General features: G+C 41.1%; 1 protein-coding gene and 1 pseudogene across 1 annotated transcript; one reads left to right on the forward strand and one right to left on the reverse strand.

Annotated features, from left to right (window-relative positions):
• Positions 1-904: 904 nt before the first annotated feature.
• On the forward strand, positions 905-5,301 carry LOC120023798 (annotated as a pseudogene).
• A 1,310-nt stretch (positions 5,302-6,611) lies between these two features.
• Positions 6,612-13,809, reverse strand: LOC120023738 (gamma-aminobutyric acid receptor subunit rho-1-like). The gene is made up of 8 exons (XM_038967813.1): positions 13,710-13,809; positions 9,844-9,911; positions 9,220-9,443; positions 8,290-8,372; positions 8,034-8,174; positions 7,708-7,860; positions 7,268-7,464; positions 6,612-6,929 (listed from the first exon to the last, which is right to left on the reverse strand). Exons 1-8 carry the CDS (start codon positions 13,789-13,791, stop codon positions 6,612-6,614), a joined length of 1,266 nt encoding a protein of 421 aa, XP_038823741.1. The 5' UTR covers positions 13,792-13,809.
• Between the last annotated feature and the right edge of the window lie 8,162 nt (positions 13,810-21,971).

Here is a 21,971-nt window from a genome sequence, read left to right on the forward strand (position 1 = left end):
GTCTTTATTAATTTGGCACTAATTGAGCTCGTTCCGCTGGGTCAGACCTTGCTCGCTGTTGTGTAGCCCCATCCCAAGGTACTTCGTTGTTTCCTGCATGAGTGTTTTATTATTCGAGTGACCATGAAAAAAGTATTTTGACATTCAAAAAAGGAGGGGGGAATAATTTATTCCTTCTATGCTTTTATTTCACACTATTGTCAGTTTGGATTTCATTATTAATTCAAGGTGAGAGACAAATGTTGTATTCAATACAGTCTATTGTCTTTTTCACAAAATGGATTCTGAAATAATTCCTGCAAAACCCTCATTCTGTCAAATAATAGGATTTTAAGTGCTGTAGGCATTGATATATAATACAGTAATAACAACCATGGAGCATGTTGCTTGCATCGGCACAAAAATATTACTTTGGGTCCCTCTAGTGTAGTAATAGTGAAAAAGAACCTCTGATTCTATTTATTAGTTTCATATTAATTGAAATGCAGAAGGCTGATGGACTTCACTCGATTCGCTTCTCGTTTAGCCTACATATGTGAGATTGCAAAAATGACACCATTCAAAACAGTCTCAGCCTTGCTTATGACCATCTATAGATTAAGACAAATGCTTTCCAGGCCTACTTAAAAAAAAAAAAATCTAGTTAATTTCAGAATGGTTTAAATTATAGCCCCATAATAATTACAGCCTTCCTCAGATACCTCACATTGAATAAGTGCACATTCTTACTCCAGACAGTAGATGGCGGTGAGACACCTCTGCCCTAGTTATTATCTCAAAATCAGTATGCCACAGAAAAATTTAAAACATAAACAACTTTTACTGCGCAAGACTATTACTAGTTTGCTGGACTGCTAAACAGATTACGGCACTAGGCTCTCAATCGCGTGAAAATAGAATGCAGTTGAAACACAATATTGGATCCTGCATCCGACACAATTCAAGACAAGCTGTTCATTCTAAACCAAGACATATGGTGGTGTCCAGAGCGTGCGTATGGGGAGAAACAGTCACACGACAGGCTCGTTCGTTTTCTCTCTGATGATAACTTATGGGAAGTTTAAAGTCACATACTGCCTACCGCAGTTATGGCGACATGGGGCCCATTAGGTGGCAATGGCGGCGACAGAGCTTTGAATGTGGGATTCCTTTGCGAGTACGACGCGTTGCCAGGTATTGGCCATGCATGTGGACACAACCTTATAGCAGAAGTCGGTGTGACTGTTGCACTAGGGCTGAGGATTAGTAAGAGAACCAACAGACTGTCTGACTCCTCTCCGTGTAAAGGTACATTTTTCCAGCAGCGAGTGCATATATTGTGGCATTAAAGGTGTGTCCATTTGTCCACTTACTAAATGATTGTGCATGGATAAAATGTCACCATCTGACATTTGAATAAATGATCGATTGACCTACTGATTGATTAAATTGCCTCAGTAAACACAGCCATGTGTCATTGCCATAGGTGACAGTTCTTGGGACCCCAGCAGAAGAGGATGGAGGAGGGAAGGTTGACCTCATCCTGGCTGGGGCATTTGAAGACATGGATGTTGTCTTCATGGCTCATCCCGCTCAGCAGGATGTTGCCTTCCTACCCTGTGTATCCATTACAGAGTGACAATCCGTTTCTGCCGTCTGTATCCAATTCCAGTTTACAACATTTTAACTGACCGTTTCTGCCGTCTGTATCCAATTCCAGTTTACAACATTTTAACTGAACGTTATATGTTCCATTTTGGTTCAATCTTTGTTAATCTATTCTCAGTGTGACAGTGAAGTACCATGGGAAGGATTCTCATGCTGCAGCTTACCCCTGGGAGGGGGTCAATGCCCTGGATGCAGCAGTGCTGGCGTACAGTCAGTTCTGAGGCAGCAGCTAAAGCCAGACTGGAGACTCCATGGTAAATAATGAATGAGAGAGGCTCCTACTGTCATGTACCTGCATGCAGGGGCGCAACTTTCACTGGGGACGGGAGGTATACAGTTGAAGTCGGAAGTTTACATACACTCAGGTTGGAGTCATTAAAACTCGTTTTTTGACCACTCCACAAATTTCTTGTTAACAAACTATAGTTTTGGCAAGTCGGTTAGGGCATCTACTTTGTGCAGTAATTTTTCCAACAATTGTTTACAGACAGATTATTTCACTTATAATTCATTGTATCACAATTCCAGTGGGTCATACGTTTACATACACTAAGTTGACTGTGCCTTTAACAGCTTGGAAAATTCCAGAAAATGATGTCATGGCTTTAGAAGCTTCTGATAGGCTAATTGACATCATTTGAGTCAATTGGAGGTGTACCTGTGGATGTATTTCAAGGCATACCTTCAAACTCAGTGCCTCTTTGCTTGACATCATGGGAAAATCAAAAGAAATCAGCCAAGACCTAAAAAAAAAAATTAAAACATTGTAGACCTCCACAAGTCTGGTTCATCCTTGGGAGCAATTTAAAAACACCTGAAGGTACCACGTTCATCTGTACAAACAATAATACGCAAGTATAAACACCATGGGACCACGCAGCCGTCATATCGCTCAGGAAGGAGACGCGTTCTGTCTCCTAGAGATGAACGTACTTAGGTGCGAAAAGTGAAAATCAATCACAGAACAACAGCAAAGGACCTTGTGAAGATGCTGGAGGAAACAGGTACAAAAGTATCTATATCCACAGTAAAACGAGTCCTATATCGACATAACCTGAAAGGCCGCTCAGCAAGGAAGAAGCCACTGCTCCAAAACCGCCATAAAAAAACCAGACTACGGTTTGCAACTGCAGATGGGGACAAAGATTGTACTTTTTGGAGAAATGTCCTCTGGTCTGATGGAAAAAAAAATAGAACCGTTTGGCCATAATGACCATTGTTATGTTTGGAGGAAAAAGGGTGAGGCTTGCAAGCCAAAGAACACCATCCTAACCGTAAAGCACAGGGGTGGCAGCATCATGTTGTGGGGGTGCTTTGCTGCAGGAGGGACTGGTGCACTTCACAAAATAGATGGCATCATGAGGAAAGGAAAATTATGTGGATATATTGAAGCAACATCTCAAGACATCAGTCAGGAAGTTAAAGCTTGGTCGCAAATGGGTCTTCCAAATAGACAATGACCCCAAGCATACTTCCATAGTTGTGGCAAAATGGCTTAAGGACAACAAAGTCAAGGTATTGGAGTGGCCATCACAAAGCCCTGACCTCAATCCTATAGAAAATTTGTGGGCAGAACTGAAAAAGCGTGTGTGAGCAAGGAGGGCCTACAAATCTTCTCAGTTACACCAGCTCTGTCAGGAGGAATGGGCCAAAATTCACCCAACTTATTGTGGGAAGCTTGTGGAAGGCTACCCAACACGTTTGACCCAAGTTAAACAATTTAAAGGCAATGCTACCAAATACTAATTGAGTGTATGTAAACGTCTGACCCACTGGGAATGTGATGAAAGAAATAAAAGCTGAAATAAATCATTCTCTCAACTATTATTCTGACATGTCACATTCTTAAAATAAAGTGGTGATCCTAACTGACCTAACACAGGGAATTTTAACTAAGATTAAATGTCAGGAATTGTGAAAAACTGAGTTTAAATGTATTTGGCTAAGGTGTATGTAAACGTCCGACTTCAACTGTATGTATATATATTATGTCCCCCCCACACTTCTAAAACCAAAGTTGCGCCCCTGCCTGCATGTGTGTGCATAACCATTGAAAGTAATGTTTTGATTTGATGTGCTTTAAAGTGATATTTTGGTATTCACCTGTTGCGCCTGTGCAGTTAAGTATCAAGTTTTTGTGTACACCATTGATGGCTTCATACTGTAACAGCTGTTGAACAAACCATCATACCTGGCTGATCCACACTCTCTGTGTACACCTCTTTCTTATCAGACATAAAGGTTCATTTGGTTTCTTCTTTGTCTTCTTCCACAGGCATCATCAACCATGGTGGAGTGAAGCCTAACATCATCCCAGCCTACACCGGGCTGGAGTACTACTTGCGCACTCCACTGGTCACGGACCTGTCTGACCTCAAAGCCAAGGCAGAGGCCTGCTTCAGGTCAGCTGCCATGGCAACTGGTTGTCAAGTAAGCATGCTCAAAATAGCATTTTTTTCCGTTGTCCCTTGTTTACCATCAAGGTTGAGGGAAAATATGTTGGTGGGTAAGTCGTATAAGTTTATTTCCCATAGGTGGAGATAACTTATCCAAACCACACATATTCCAACATCCTTCCCAACACCACCCTTGCACAGCTCTACGAAGAGAATGGTAGAGCCTTGGGGATTGAGTTTGTGGAAGTGCAGAACAATTTCTCAGGTAGCAAAAATGAAATAATAATAATTGTAGAGAGAGTAATATTACTGGAGATGAGCACTTGTCTTCATAGTCTTGTCTATGTCTTGGCAGGTTCCACTGACTTTGGCAACGTGTCATTTGTCGTCCCTGGGATACACCTTTTCTTTTACATTGGCACTGATGCACTGAACCATACTGAGGAGTATACCGCAGCGGCGGGTAGGATCCAGTAATAAAAAGAGATGGGTACTGCTCAACTTGATTTCAGCCTATTTTAAGCTCTATAAAATAAACTGTGAATACAGAAAATGGATACAAAATGGACCCTGGTACAGACTGAGTTTCTGACCGTTATGACATTATTCACATCAGTGTAGGCTGTTGAGGGGAGGACGGCTTATGAGCCATCCTCCCCTCAGCAGCCTCCACTGATTCACATGCCTATTCCATTGAATGGTCCAGGTGCAGAAAAGGCCCAGTTTTACACGCTCCGGACGGCCAAGGCCCTGGCCATGACAGCTGTGGATGTACTGTGCTGCCCTGAGCTGTTTCACAAGATGAGGGTGGAATTCTCTGAGGCCAAACTGAAGCAGGAGCAAGGACCGAAAGACAAGGACACTACTGGCTCCACACATTCATGGAAAAAACATTGATGACCTCGTGATTAACAGGAAGTATTGATTCAAACTACCTCTAGTCAGAGGCTGCTCTGCAATCAGTGCCAAGTTGCTCATGATTTTCGAAGAATGGTAATCATTGTTATCAATGAAGCAATTCTAATACACCATAAAGCAAAGTTTCTAATGAGAAGCTACAACATTGCAATTACTGTAATATGTCAATTTCCATGTCTTTACTTTGCAGTAGGCTAGTTCAAAACGTGTTCTTCCATTTCAGATGCAATGACTTCCTCTTTCTCAGAAAACATCACATTTTATTAAATATGTTTAACAGTGATCACAACATAGCTTTACATAGGTGTGTTGAGTGATTCTTCTCATATTGATTATAAAAATAAGGGGTATTTGGAGACACAATCTCTCCTAGTAAGACAATAATATATCCATCCTGTAGCTACCATATGAGGTTATCTACGAGGTTATTTATTCAAACGGATTCAAAGGGGAACAAACTCTAAAACCTGAAATGACTAATACAGTGAATCTCACATAATAATATACACGAAGAGACATTAACGTCAAAAGTATCAAAATAGTGGGAAAGAAAACAGTCTAAAGTGATTTGTACATTTGGCTTCAAAAAACCTAACCTGTTTGTTTCTTATGTATTAGTGTCACATGTAGTTGTGCTATTGATGTGAAAATGATCACAAAGTGAAATGGTTGCTTATTACCAACAAACTAGTGTTTAAGATCAGAAGCAACGATACATAACATCCAAATAGGGTGTTCATATTTTAGAACGGCAAATACGAAAATAAAAATGAAAGATATCGCCTGAAATTCAGGCTTTCGAGTTTAACTGGCTAGCGCTCTCCGGGGCACTATCTAGTCATAGTCATGCTAAGTCACTAATATATACACGTCATCTCAAGGCCCTTCACCCAGTGGGCAAGCCTTAAGATCTGAAACCTATCAATGTTGTTTTTCAGTTGCTTAGTTGTCCATTGGTCACAATCAATATGACACAATCCCAAAAAGATAGAATTTAGAATTAATCGTGACCATAATTTAAAAAAACGTCTCAATGTCAAATATATAATCAACAAGGGGCTATACGTTCTATGGGAAATAATTCACAACATTGTATTTCAAAATTTGACATTCCCAAAACATTGCAATCAAAAATAGTTTTTCAACCCCGATGCACCAGTTATCAATATTAATTAGTCTGATGTTTGAGAAACCATATTGTAACTGAACATTTTCAGTGGATGTTTAAATAAAAATACTGCACTCAATTTTGTAATGCTTGACCCGGTGGCTCAGTGGAAATGACGATAAACCCTTATAACTGTTTTCTTGAATGGAAAGAGTACATATTTAAATAAGTCCATTTAAGAGGCTCGGTCAAGAAGGCAATGTTCCTTGCATTTTATGAGCCATATCTCTTTCTCTGTCTTGAAAAACAGACAAAAACATGTTCTCTCTGTGGCCACTATCCCTGTTAATGGAGTCCTGGGTCATATTCATTAGGGCACACTCTAAAAATCGACAAGTTCAGGTAGTCCCACTCCCTCCCTGTTTAAGTCAGTTCTCTGTCCATTTGGTGCTTAATAAATATGACCATGTTGTGCTCTAACTGCAGCATGTGAGTGTGATAGGGTAGAAGAGTCCTTCCCCATTTGTGGCACAGGTCAGGCGTTAGGAGTAGATAGACCAGTAGATGATGTTGAACAGGGCGTAGGAACCAGGGAATAGGACCCGTGAGTACTTGTCTATGGCGTGGGTGTCTATCCAAATGTTCACATAGCCTGGCCTCTTTACCTGGCCCGTGAGCTGGGGATCCCCCAGAACCACCTGGGCCAACATCCTCTCCTGCCTGCCGCCGTTCTCTGGCATCCCATAGTTCCCTGCTGTGCCATAGTTCGCTGTGCTGTTGACGTCCATGGTGGTGTAGCCGGAGATCTGGGGGTCGCACGTCATGTCGTCCGGGTTGCCAATGCCACAGGTACAGGGCAACTGCAAGTATGCGGAAGTAAAAGGTGAATTAACGGACAAGACTTAAACTACAAAACTGAAGTATTTGAAGTGGCTTTAAAGACACTAATATGTCTAATATGCAACTTATTTTGCATAGGGCTTCTAAAGAAGGTTGTTTGTGGCAAGAAAAGTTTTCGGGGACTCTGTGTTGAAATACTTCCTCCTGAGGCTACTTATGCAGTTTAAGCTCCTTATGCCACAACATTTGGCATATGGAGAGATATGAGCAATGTTGTGCACCAGATGTTGTCCTAAAAATAAATGAATACAGAAAAGCAGAAAAACATTTCATGTTAATGAAATTAAACAAAATGTACCCTTTCTCTTAGCTTCCTCTCTTTCCGTTCCTGCACGGTCGAGAGGTAGTTGACCGCTGCATACTCTATGACCGAGAGGAAGACAAACACAAAACTGACCCACAGGTAGATGTCTACTGCTTTGATGTAGGACACTCTGGGCATGGAGGCGTTGACTCCAGTGATGATGGTGGACATGGTGAGCACCGTGGTGATACCTGGACAGTCAAAACAGAGGGTTCAGCAACCTAGGTGATTTGACACCGATCTCCATTGAAATAGCTTTTTAGTCTGTCCCTTTACAGTTCATTTTAAGCCTCATTGGGGCCACCATTGAGACCAAACATCACAATCAAACACATGAGCATCAAGACTGTACTACATCTCAAATAGAAAACTGAAATATCCATTAAACCTAGAGCTAGAAACTTTCTTGTCCTTCTGGCAAGGGCCTTTCATACCCAAAGGGACCCTAGCGGGGACAGCCCTGCGGTCAATCCAGAAGGAGACCCAGGACAGCATGACCATGAGGGTGGCAGGGAAGTAGGTCTGGAGCAGGAAGAAGAAGACGTGGCGTCGTAGAGTGAAGTGGATGTACAGACGGTTGTACCAGCCTGGGAAGGAAAAAGAACACAGCTGATATTCTACGCAGATCCTGTCCCTTTCATTTGTTTCCATTCCCACAGTGCAGAGGTCTGAAACTCACGACCCGCTGGCTAAATGCGGCCCGCAAGGCAATTTAATGTGGCCCATGGTTGTCTTAGTAAATATGTGACTTCAGGGTTACCTGTACTGCTATAAAAGGCCAGCTTTGTAGTGGTGTGGAACTTCTGGATGAGGAACTGGGATAAAGATATCCTCTCGTCCGTGTTCAGTGACTCGTTGCCTTTCTTCCAGTACAGCATGAGGTCATCGTCCGTGTACGCGTCTGATGAGAGAACGTTAAAACCCCCCCAATGAATACCTCACATGATTGTGATAAAACTGGATCAAATGTCATCAGAGATGTGTAGGTAAATGGTGAAGTTGAGAGATGCACTCACAGCTCTCTATCTCCAGCGAGCAGGTCTGTGTGTCCAGAGGGAAGCGACTCAGGTCCATGTTGCACATGGCCGTGACTGTGATTCTGTAAGAACAAAAGTGACAGCATAGCATGACTTATGTCAATTTAACGTCTAGTTTTGATTTACATTTGGTTGAGTTTTCAACTAACGTGAATTCAATCAAAAAAATGTCACCATGTCATTGGGTGAAAAAAAGACGACAAAATGCCCCTACGTTGATTACTATTTGCAAAGCCAATCAGTTTTCCACATTGATTCAACGTCATGCCATGATCTTTGGGGGGTGAAATGATGTGGAAACAGTCTTGAGTCAACCAGTTTTTGCCCAGTGGGATGTCACTGAAGGACTTATGTATAACATGGGTTACATGAGGTCTCTATTTGGTTGGGGAAGGGAAAGTGTTTAGCATCCATTTCAGTGTTGTCCATCTGTCTCATAAAATGGAAAATTATGTCACGCACTGTATATCTTTCAATGGACATAATTTATTCAATGGACAAAATATGTGTTAAGATAACTCATTCAAGTGTTCCAGGTTGTCCAATTCAACAACCCAGGAAGGTTGCACGCACGTGACCAAACCTTTTCCCATATGGTAACATTACATGCTTACTAAGTAGCATGTTCAATAGCTTTGTTTAGCAGTCCAACAAATCGGCCTTCTTCATATACCTTGATAAATTAGTTTGAACATGAGCTCAGCGCTAAATCCAATACCCTTGAGGGTAAGTCATCAAACGAGGGTCGTGTTCAGCTAGCATGAAAACGTTCGGAAACGGGGTACTATCGGAACCTGTCCAATAAGAAACGCTTGTTTTCGTGTTCCGTTGCAAAACTTTTTCTATGGTGTGCCCTAATGGACACGGCCCAGTTCTCATCATTCTAATACAGGAGAGCTGAGCAGCTACCTTAGACTGTAGAGCACATTTCCGTCAGGGTGCACCCTCAGCATGACGTTGTCTGTGGTGGTGTCATGGATGAAGGACCTCTTGGAGTGGACGAAGAACATGTCAGGAACCCAGATCTTCTTGGCCAGCCTGCTGTCGAAGGTCATGCTCTGGTTATTGGTGCTGGGGAAGGACAGGCGCTCGTCCTTCCAGTAGTGCCTCAGGTACAGGGTCATGGTGAAGTCCTAAAACAACACAACAGGGGCTTGTTATGGCGGTGGTGGTGCCCTTTGTCGGGGGACAATCACACCTATCGATGAAGCTGCTTTTTGAATTGAATGTAGGTACAGCATGTGTTGAAGGATTCCACATATGAGATATCTGATTTGAGTGAGCTTAATTTTTTGTGCTTACGTAATATTCATGAAAGGCTTCTCTGGTTGAAACATTTTCTAGATAGTGGAATACTTTTGCAATAGTATGGGGCAAAGATTTAGCTTGGTCAAGCAGACTGACTGCTGTGCTCACGTTTCCTTTCGCTTCAAAGTGAAACAGAATGTGAGCTATCGCGCTATGAGGCTTGTTACACCAGGCTAGGAAAGATTACTCTTCACTGTGTAATAAAAATACTCAAATCCCACTCACCATATCCACTTCAGAGATTGTGTCCAGACTTTCAACCTGAACATCTACCCCAACTGGAATAGGGGGTCCTGTAATTAAAGACAATTATATTAATATAAAGTTCAGTGAGAGAGTAGATTTTCAGATTGAATTTACTATATTTGACCTCTTTTCAAAAAGCTATCAAAGAAATGTAATTACAAGAGCACTACAGTTTTTCCTTCATTCATTCATGCATTGCTGTAATGGATACTCATTGATTCTACCACAGAGAACATCATGTGTCAGGTACACCACCCCGTTCACGAAAATGGTTCACTCCTACAGACAGTGAGTCACATGGCCGTGGCTTGCTATATAAAGCGGGCAGACAGGCATCGAGGCATTCAGTTACTTTTCGATTGAACGTTAGAATGGGCAAAACGAGTGACCTAAGCGACTTTGAGCACAGGTTCCAGTATCTCAGAAACAACCGGCCTCCTGAGCTTTTCAAGCATGACAGTGCCTAGAGTTTACCGAGAATGGTGCGACAAACAAAACACATCCAGTCAGTGGCAGTCTTGTGGATGAAAACAGCTCGTTGATGAGCTGAGAGGTCGAAGGAGAATGGCAAGAATCGTGCAAGCTAACAGGCGGTCCACAAGCAGGCAAATAATGGCGCAGTACAACAGTGGTGTGCAGAACAGCATCTTGGAATGCACAATTCGTTGACCCTTGTCACGGATGGGCTATTGCAGCAGATGACCACACCGGGTTCCACTCCTATCAGCTAAAAACAAGAAGAAGCCGCTCCAGTGGGCACACGATCACCAACACTGGACAATTGAGGAGTGGAAAAACATTGCCTGGTCCGACGTCATGCTGATGGCAGAGTCAGGATTTGGAGTAAGCAGCATGAGTTAATGCCCCCTTCCTGCCTGGTGTCAACAATACAGGCTGGTGGTGTAGTGGTGTGGGGAATGTTTTCCTGGCACACGTTAGGTCCCTTGATACCAATTGAGCAATGTTTCCATGCCCTGAAGAATTCAGGCTGTTCTGGAGGGAAAGGGGGGTCTGACTCGAAACTAGATGGGTATACCTAATAAACTGGCCACTGAGTGTATTGTGACTAGGCTGTGTGGAGTATACAGTAGTTTTATTCAAATACAGTGTAGGCCTATTAATAGGCTGGATTTGCTTGTGCCATGACTGGATATTTTTGACCTATTTTAGCCTTTACTCGCCATCATCCGCCATTGTACAGGAATACAATTAGGTCACAATGGATCAAGTTGTTGCAGCGTCAAACATCTGGAAGCTATTGAGATCTTTTTTTTCTCTCTTCCAGACAGTTTTGGAGCTGGTGTGGCAAAAGGAGACATTTTTTGCCCACTTAACCCGGAAGCCTGCCGCACCAATGTGTCGGAGGAAACACTGTGCACCTGGCGACCATGTCAGAGTGCACTGCACGCCACAGGAGTCGCTAGTGTGCGATGGGACAAGGACATCCCTGCCGGCCAAACCCTCACCTAACCTGGACGACGCTGGGCCAATTGTGCGCCGCCCCATGGGTCTCCCGGTCGCAGCCGGCTGCGACAGAGCCTGAATCTCTAGTAGCACAGCTAGCACTGAGATGCGATGCAGTGCCTTAGACCACTGCGCCACTCGGGAGGCCCAATAGTAGACATTTTAAAGGAGGATCATTCATAGTGTGATGTTTTTATCACTCAGATTACTCTTACAGTCTGTTATTGTTTATTTTTATATATTCATAAAACAAGATATATTTGGCCATTGTTCTGGTCAAAAATATGACATTCATTTTCAGCAACCCACATGTTGCTTGATCCATGGGCTTGTGTGAAACACATTTTGTCATTTGGCCTAGATCATTGATGTATCTCTGACCTGAGATGGCCGTCCTCAAGGTATTATGGATTCCAAACGTGTAAATAACTCAAAAAGAACATGTCACTTTAACATGAGAACCCATTAAGCCTCTCACTAATACAATAGATCCCACATGCAGGGCCTTTAATCCCACAACAGCAAATCCCTGTACGTTGACCATGAAACCACAAACTCTGTCAACATCCCTGTTAAAAGAAAGAGTACTAGCATGCCAATGTACAGCTTGTCATGTTGCTGGTGTCATAAGGGCTTTTGGAGGCCTGAGCTGATAAGACCATTGGATAGATTGGACGACCCCGTTTAAAGGGAAAAAATGATGCTCTAAGCAACATTGAAAAACAACAAAAAAGCAACTGCAACAACAACTAAAAGGAGCGAATAAACTATTTGTACATTTTGCCCTCAAAGTAATTTGTGCATCACTGTTGATGCACAGTACGTACATTGATGAAGTGGACCTTCAAATCTTATGTGGAGCATGTTTTTCACATACAGTTGAAGTCGGAAGTTTACATACACTCAGGTTGGAGTCATTAAAACTCGTTTTTCAACCACTCCACAAATTTCTTGTTAACAAACTATAGTTTTGGCAAGTCGGTTAGGACATCTACTTTGTCCATGAAACAAGTAATTTTTCCAACAATTGTTTACAGACAGATTATTTCACTTATAATTCACTGTATCACAATTCCAGTGGGTCGGAAGTTTACATACACTAAGTTGACTGTGCCTTTAACAGCTTGGAAAATTCCAGAAAATGATGTCATGGCTTTAGAAGTTTCTGATAGGCTAATTAACATACTTTGAGTCAATTGGAGGTGTACCTGTGGATGTATTTCAAGGCCTACCTTCAAACTCAGTGCCTCTTTGCTTGATGTCATGGGAAAATCAAAGAAATCAGCCAAGACCTCAGAAAAAAAATTGTAGACCTCCACAAGTCTGGTTCATCATTGGGAGCAATTTCAAATGCCTGAAGGTACCACGTTTATCTGTACAAACAATAGTACGCAAGTATAAACACCATGGGGCCACGCAGCCGTCATACCGCTCAGGAAGGAGACGCGTTCTGTCTCCTAGAGATGAACGTACTTTGGTGCGAAAAGTGCAAATCAATCCCAGAACAACAGCAAAGGATCTTGTGAAGATGCTGGAGGAAACAGGTACAAAAGTATCTATATCCACAGTAAAACGAGTCCTATATTGACATAACCTGAAAGGCCGCTCAGCAAGGAAGAAGCCACTGCTCCAAAACTGCCATAAAAAAGCCCGACTACGGTTTGCAACTGCACATGGGGAAAAAGATCGTACTTTTTGGAGAAATGTCCACTGGTCTGATGAAACATTAATAGAACTGTTTGGCCATAATGACCATCGTTATGTTTGGAGGAAAAAGGGGGAGGCTTGCAAGCCGAAAAACACCATCCCAACCGTGAAGCACAGGGGTGGCAGCATCATGTTGTGGGGGTGCTTTGCTGCAGGAGGGACTGGTGCACTTCACATAATAGATGGCATCATGAGGCAGGAAAATTGTGGCTATATTGAAGCAACATCTCAAGACATCAGTCAGGAAGTTAAAGCTTGGTCGCAAATGGGTCTTACAAATGGACAATGAACCCAAGCATACTTCCAAAGTTGTGGCAAAATGGCTTAAGGACAACAAAGTCAAGGTATTGGAGTGGTCATCACAAAGCCCTGACCTCAATCCTATAGAAAATTTGTGGGCAGAACTGAAAAAGCGTGTGTGGTAAGAAATAAACGCTGAAATAAAGCATTCTCTCTACTATTTTTCTGACATTTCACATTCTTAAAATAAAGTGGTGTTCCTAACTGGCCTAAAACAGGGAATTTTTACTAGGATTAAATGTCAGGAATTGTGAAAAACTGAGTTTAAATGTATTTGGCTAAGGTGTATGTAAACTTCCGACTTCAACTGTCCTAAACCTGATGATTTCACTAGGTAGAAATATACAAATTATATGACTCCTGTAACGTCTTACCTCCAAATGCTGGTCTCATGGTAAAATCATGGTCATCTATTCTTAGGAGCTGCTCAGATTTTGTCATGGGAGATTTTGTCATGTCTGAACTTCGCTTTAGAATTGGTCTGTAGATAGGAAAATGTGTTATTTTATAGGGTTAGGCTATGAGATTATCTCTTTTTTTCAATGGGCAAAGACATGTTTTACACTGTCAAGTAGGGTATCAAATTACAATATCAGCTTTACTGTATTTACAATATCAATAGTAGTGATAACACCTTTCATGTTATGCTATGAGTTTGCAACCCACTTTTTCAGATCAGCGTTTTTGTACAATGACAATGAACTCTAACCTTTCAGACTTGCTATGAGTTCCTCCATCCATTCTTGACGTTTGTCTCCTGGATCTGTTGATGGGAAAAATCACAAGATGTTTGCAAACAACTTCTGGTCAAAATGTCAAGATGAATTCCAGTATAGGTGGTAGAAACAGAAGTGACAAAGGAGCATAGAAGTGTAGTGATTACATTTACGTCATTTAGCAGACGCTCTTATCCAGAGCGACTTACAAATTGGAAAGTTCATACATATTCATCCTGGTCCCCCCGTGGGGAACGAACCCACAACCCTGGCGTTGCAAGCGCCATGCTCTACCAACTGAGCCACACGGGACCTTGTAATGACCTATAATCTTGCTGAAGACCATTGTATGACAGTAATGTGAGGCTGAAATACAAAGGAAGTTTGGTGCAGCAACAACAACAAATAAATAATTCAAAGCAAAAAAATACAAAGGCTTAGCCTACAGTGAGCTACGAACGTATTGGGACAGTGACACATTTTGTGTTGTTTTGCCTCTGTACTCCAGCACTTTGGATTTGAAATGATACACTGACTATGAGGTTAAAGTGCAGACTGTCAGCTTTAATTTGAGGGCATTGTCATCCATATCGGGTAAACCGTTTAGAAGTTGTACATACAGTAGTAACCCCCATTTTAGGGGATCAAAAGTATTGGGACAAAGGTTTAGTATTTGGATCCATATTTCTAGCACGCAATGATTACATCGACCTTGTGACTCTACAAATTATGGTAGCATCCATATTAATGTAGAAGTGTTTAGAAACATATTCTATTCTTATTTACAATAAAAGTGACTCCAAAATAACACAATACATTATTTGCCATTCATTTCTATTGGACCAAAAATATTCTGAAACACAACCAAAACAAACAGAAAATGCATCCAACATTTTTTTGTAGAGTCACAAGATTGATGCAGTCATTGTGTGCTAGGAATATGGGACCAAATACTAAACTTCGGACTACTTTAATACACCTATAAGTGAATTTGTCCCAATACTTTTGGTCCCCTAAAATGGGGGGACTACAGTAAGTACAACAAGGGCTGTAATTTCTAAACGGTTTACCTGATATTGATGAAAATACCCTCAAATTAAAGCTGACAGTATGCACTTTGTATCCTTCCAAATCCAACGTGCTGAGTACAGAGCCAAAACAAACAAAAATGTCACTGTCCCAATACTGTCACGTTCCTGACCTGTTTTCCTTTGTCTTGTATTTATTTAGTTGGTCAGGGCGTGAGTTGGGTGGGTTTGTCTATGTGTGATTTTCTATGTTGGGATTTTGTGTTCGGCCTGGTATGATTCTCAATCAGAGGCAGCTGTCAATCGTTGTCCCTGATTGAGAATCATACTTAGGCAGCCTGGGTTTCACGTGTGTTTTGTGGGTGTTTGTCTTTCGTGTTCGTATTCGTGCCACACGGGACTGTTTTCGGTTGGATTCTATTTGTTAATTTGTTTCATTGTAGTGTTCAGTTAATTTTATAATAAATTATGGACACTTTCCACTCTGCGTCTTGGTCCGATCCCTACACCTCCTCTTCAGACGAAGAGGAGGAAATCTGCCGTGACAAATACTTTTCTAGCTCACTTTATATCATGTTTTCTTATACAGCTAAGCAAAATTTTACTCTCAACTTGGCACAAGGAGATAGATCAGGCTGATTCATTGCCATTTTTATCCCAAAAGATAGGAAGGGCATGAAGGCATTCAGAGAAACACTCTATTTCAAGAGAACACACTCATCTCTTGACAACGCTCAAAGAGATCCTACATCTGAATGAATTGTCTCTTTGATTGCATTATCCCAGTCAGGGCATAAACATTTGAAACAGAATACAAAAATAGATTTCCCCCTAAAACCCTAAACTGGATTAATGGGTAGCCTAGACGCATGAGTGCATGTGGTGACATGCCCCACAGGCGTGCATGGAGAGAGAACAGCCGACAGCGATATTATCTACCGTGACAATCAGAGAGAGAGAGCTACTGGGTGCTAACTGCTGTGGGCTGATGGGTAATGGATGCTATTCCTCTCTGTACGCCCCAGCAGCTAATCCGCTTGGCAGAATCCCCTACACGAACCAGAGACTAGAACAGTCTGTCAGTGTGTGTGTGTGCATGTGTGTGTGTGTGTGTACGACTGAATGTGTGTGTCTGTGAGTGTGTGTGCGTGTGTGAGTCTGTCTGTCTGTCTGTCTGTCTGTCTGTCTGTCTGTCTGTCTGTCTGTCTGTCTGTCTGTCTGTCTGCAGAACACTGCCTTTGGGCTTCCTATAGTTCTGCTGCTGCTATACAGCTGCCTGCCTTTTCTGGACAGACGGAGTCAACAACATGATCATTAATAGACTCCTGTTAAGTGCACATAAGAAGTGCAAACTCAGTTAAAAGTGCATCGCAGTTCACAGATCCCAATTGAAAATTGCTCTGTCCAGAAATAGGTTTGCTCAGGTTTTGTGATTGGATCCACAGCAAGCCAACAAGCCATTGCATTTCTCAGAATCGGATTGTACTATTGATTATTGTTGTTATTTGGTGCCATTCAAGAGGACAGAGAATGTTTTTCATGACCTTTGGAGAAACACCTTCGGGGTGAGAAGTCAGGGTTAGTTAGTATACCATCAGTGTCTGTTAAACTTAGCTAAGCTGGTCTGATAGGGTTTTTGTTGTACTCTGTTCGCTTGTTTTTTATAGAGAGAAAATAACACATGTTCAAGTCTAAGCCATATATGTACAGTTTATAGGTCTGGTTCAAGTTATGTGTCACTAACATTTGGTATCACTCAGGCTACTATGTTTCAATTGCAAAAATGTGTGGCCTCTATGACCATACAATTAATAATTTCCAGTCTACATGAGAGAGAAATTGGTGATCTACAACAATATTTGAAGAGTCATTTCCAAACGCTATTTATCAACTGGGTGGTTCAAGCCATGAATGCTGATTGGCTGACAGCCGTGGTATATAAGTATACCACAGGTATGATAAAACATTTATTTTTACTGATCTAATTACATTGGTAACCAGTTTATAATAGCAATAAGGCACCTCAAGGGTTTGTGGTATATCTGCGTTGCGTCGTATATACCCTTAGCCATGGTATATTGGCCATATTGCCTAAATTATCTGTACATTTTCAGAAATGTTGGTAAATTAGCTTTTATTGTTTAAATAAATGATGAAAGCGATTGGTGTGTTTTTTCACAATCTAATCATGGCATGGGGTTGTTTAATGACAGACATGTATTTATTTAATATGTATCACTTGATGGTTTCATTTCAAGAAGACAAATAATCATTTTTCTTTTGCAAAATCCCTTGCAAAAGTATTCATACCCCTTGGATTTCTTCACATTTTATTATGTTACAAAGTGGGATAAACATGTATTTGTCATTTTTTGTCAACAATGTACTCAAAATACTTTGTAATGTCAAAGTGGAAGATAAAAAAAAAAAGATGAATAAAAATGTGATTCATTAAATATAGTAATTGCATAAGTTTTCAGCCGCTTTGTTCAGGCAAGCCTAAATTAGTTCAGGAATAAAATTTGGCTTAACAAATCACATAATAAGTTACATGTAATCACTCTGTATGAAATAATGGGGGTTGACATAATTTTTGAATGACTAACCCTTCCTTGGTCCCCCATACAGTACATACAGCATCTGTAAGGTCCCTCAGTCAAGTATTGAATTTTAAGCACCGATTCAACTACAAATCCAGTGAGTTTTTCGAAAGCCTCATAAAGAAGGGTAGTGATTGGTAGATGGGTAACAATAACAAATCATACATTAAATGTATATTTAACAAGCATGGTCAAGTTAATAATTATGTATTAACCACCCAGACACATCAAAGATACAGTCGTCCTTCTGAACTGAGCTGTAAGGACAGGAATGAAACTGCTCAGTGATGTTACCATGAGGCCATTGGTAATTTTAAAACAGTTTCAGAGTTGAATGGCTGTGATGGGCGAAAACTGAGAATGGCTCAACAACATACAGTAGTAGTGATTCCACAATAAGGCACTAAAGTAATACTGCAACAAAAAAAGCATGGCAAAGGAATACACTGTTTGGCCTTAAATGCTAAGCTTTATGTTTGAGGCAAATCCAACAGAAAACATCACTGAGTAACTGCGTCCTTAATTTCAAGCATGGTGGTGGCTGCATCATGATATCGGTATGCTTGACATCGGAAAATACTGGGGAGTTTTTCAGGATAAAAAGAAACGGGATGGAGCTAAACACAGGGAAAATCCGAGAGGAAACCCTGCTTCAGTCTGCATTAGACCAGACACTGGGAGAGGATTTCACCTTTCAGCAGGACAATAACCTACAACAAAAGGCCAAATCTACACTGGAGTTACTTACCAAGAAGACAATGAGTGTTCCTGAGTGGCCAAGTTACTGTTTTGACTTAAATATGCTTGAAAATGTATGGCAAGACTTGAAAATTGCTGTCTAGCCATGATCTCCAAAATCTTGACAGAGCAGGCCTTGAAGAATTATGAAAACAATGATGGGCTAATATTGCACAATCCAGGTGTGTAAAGCTCTTTGAGACATACCCAAGAAGACTCACTGTCACGACTCCGACCGAAGGTGGCTCCCCTTCCCGTTCGGGTGGCGCTCGGCGGTCGCGTTTGTGGTGATTAGTTGGGCTTTATTAGTCAGCCGGCCCGCCTGTTTCTTTGTGCGGGATTGTTTGTTGTAACATTTGTGTATGTTGGAGACGAACGTGTTTGTTCCTGTTCGTGGGTTTTGCTGGACTGTTTTAGTCCCTGTGTTTTGGGCATTTGTTTTTTAGCACCCAGTGTTTCGTGGGGTGGCCTATGTACGCCGTGTGTGCATTAAAGAGCACTACCTTGAACTCTCTGTTTCCTGCGCCTGACTTCACACCCACGACACCCAGATCGTTACACTCACAGCTGTAATCGCTGCCAAATGTGTTTTTAATATGTAACATGTTTAATCCACCAGAAAAGACAGAACAAATATTACAACAAATGTTATGGTTAAACTCAAATATACAAAAACAAATAATTGGGGGGAGGGGACTCAGGGAGCTGACTATATTTTAGTTACTTAATATCTCTTCATCTTTAATTATCTTTTTTTAACCTTCCACTTTGACATTACAGAGTATTTTGTGTAGATTGTTGACAAAGAAATGACAATTACATTCATTTGAATACCAAATTGTATGAAAAATCTGAGAACAGTGATATTTTTACACACACATGAAGGTACCCATAAGCAAACATTTCTGATGATAAAAAAAACATGTGAAGAAGTGGTGAATATAGCATTTTGGAAATAAACTCTTAAATTTGTATAACTTTGAAATAAAGAACTTTACATTTACCCTGAAACATATAATTGTGATTCAATATCTTAACACAATGTTTTTTCCTTTAAATTTAAAACATGGTTGTCCTGTAAAAGTATGCGTTGCCTAATGCCTATTGATAGACTATATCTCTTGTGAGAAGTCAGACTCTATAACAGGGATCATCAACTAGTTCAGCCACGGGATGATTTTGTTTCTTGAGCGGATGGTGCTGGAACACAATTACATATCATTTGTAGACAGGAAATTGACCGCAAGAAGCCCAAAAAGATTTAACAAAAAATTCTAATTTAAAACTTTGCTTACATTTATTTGTATACAATCACATATATCTCTTGGAGCTGATTTACTGGTGTTTTTACAGTCTTTTATGTACAACAATTAAAACATGTAAATACAAAAACTTGATATAAACCATTGATATATATTTATAAGCCATCTGTAAGATTGGTCTAATGGTGAACAGATTTCTAGTTGCTGTTTTCAGATCAGACCTAAAAATAGCTCAAAGGGCCATGATCACATGAGAGTGATACTGTCTAAAGGAGACATGGTTTGTGGGATTATGATATGAAAGGGCCTTTGGAATACATTAAGTGGGTATAAATCACTCAAAGCTGATAAAGGCACCCTGCACTTTGGATAGGATTTTTTTTTCATCTTTACCAGAGATTAACGGGTGCACTTGTCATTGTAATGTAGGATTCAGCTATCACGTTTAAGGAATATTTCATATTTTGCATGCTGTGGTATTTGTTATGGTATTTGCGGCTAGCAATTAATCCATCAGTCCCGCATAATTAGTTATGTTTGTTGTTAAGTGTATGCATTTCATACAAACTATTCATTGAGCCTAGCCTGGTCCCAGATCTGTTTGTGTTGTCTTGCCACCAGCTATGGTCGTTGACATGCCAAAAATAGGTGACTAAACACCACAATACAGCACAAACAGATCTATGACTAGGCTAGGTTGAGCTAGGGCTCCATAAACATGTATCATAAACGGATCAGAATTACATACATTATATCTGCCAATAGTGCCACATCCAGCACACCATGGAGCAACAGCCAAAACATCCACCAATAGAACATAAATAGATACTGGAACATAGGTGCCCTCTCTAATCCCCTTTCTGAATAAATCTGAATTCACCTGGTGGGGTGAGGAAACAGGTGAGGAAAACAGAACAGGTGACACATTATTATCACCAAGTGGACCTCACCCAGGCACTCAGCACCAATCAAATATGTGTCAGTTGGTAGAGCATGGCGCTTGCAAAGCAAGGATTGTGGGTTCGATTCCTGGGACCACCCATAGGTAAAAATGTGTGCACGTATGACTATACATCGCTTTGGATGAAAGCATCTGCTAAATGGCTTATTATTAATACTATTATTAAATACTATTATATTAAATGAAATCACTTTAAAAAAAATACAGATTCACATTTTAACCCATGCCCAGATCTAAAATATGAATCAAATTATACATTTCATGCCATTTTAAAATGTATTTCATGTATAGATGCCAGGATGTAAGGTGCATTTACCTGCTTTGTTTGTAGGTCTCTAGCTTTTGGCCTCTTTGATGAGCTGATCTCCCAGCAACCCCCATGAGGCAGATGCAGAACAGCACAAACACAGTATCCACTTGCATGGTGCACATACCACTGTGGACCCCTCAAAGTCCAGTCAAATTCCACACCCCACTAGGGCTAAAACCTCTCTGCGTGGGTCCTGGAACATTGTCTTCAGCAGAACAGCTTCGGGCTGGGTAAGAAGCAGCAGCTCTGGCCTGACCAACAAAACATCCCACGGTGCTTAATCTCCACAGTGGAGAAAAGCAATTTTGACTAAACCTATAAATCCTTGAGCGTCAGATTGCACAGATTAGATCCCTCCAGTGGCGGATGTGGCTCACTCGCTCTGCTCTGCTGCTCTACTCTACTCTGCTCTGTACCGCCCAGACCAATTCTCATAATGATGCGGCATGCTCGTTTGGGAGGTCAATGGTGGGAGATATTGTAGCTACAGGATCTGGATCGCACAGTCAGACACAGAGTCCTTGATGTGGAAGGCTGTTAAATCCCTCAGCTGCGTGTTTATGTGCTATTCAAAGTGTCTCCCGAGGCTATTTTGCTAAGACATCTTCGAAGGCTGCAAAAGTATGCTGCTAAAATATGGCTTCAGCCTGAGTTTTGCTAACATAGTTATGTGGGATTAGCCTACATACACTCTCTAAAGAGATTGGTGTCTATTGGATGAGCCTAACCTATTTAAACAAATCGTTCATTAATATATAAATTAATCATATTCATCAATGAGGAGTATACCAGTATAGGCTGTCATTCATTATTTTAGGAAGTCAGCTCTGTTTCTGAGTAGTTATTTTGATAATCCACATAAACTCAGCAAAAAAAGAAGCGTCCTCTCACTGTCAACTGCGTTTATTTTCAGCAAACTTAACATGTGTAAATATTTGTGTGAACATAACAAGATTCAACAACTGAGACATAAACTGAACAAGTTCCACAGACATGTGACTAACAGAAATGGAATAATGTG

This window comes from Salvelinus namaycush, chromosome 28, assembly GCF_016432855.1.
Source record: "Salvelinus namaycush isolate Seneca chromosome 28, SaNama_1.0, whole genome shotgun sequence".
NCBI lineage: Eukaryota > Metazoa > Chordata > Actinopteri > Salmoniformes > Salmonidae > Salvelinus > Salvelinus namaycush.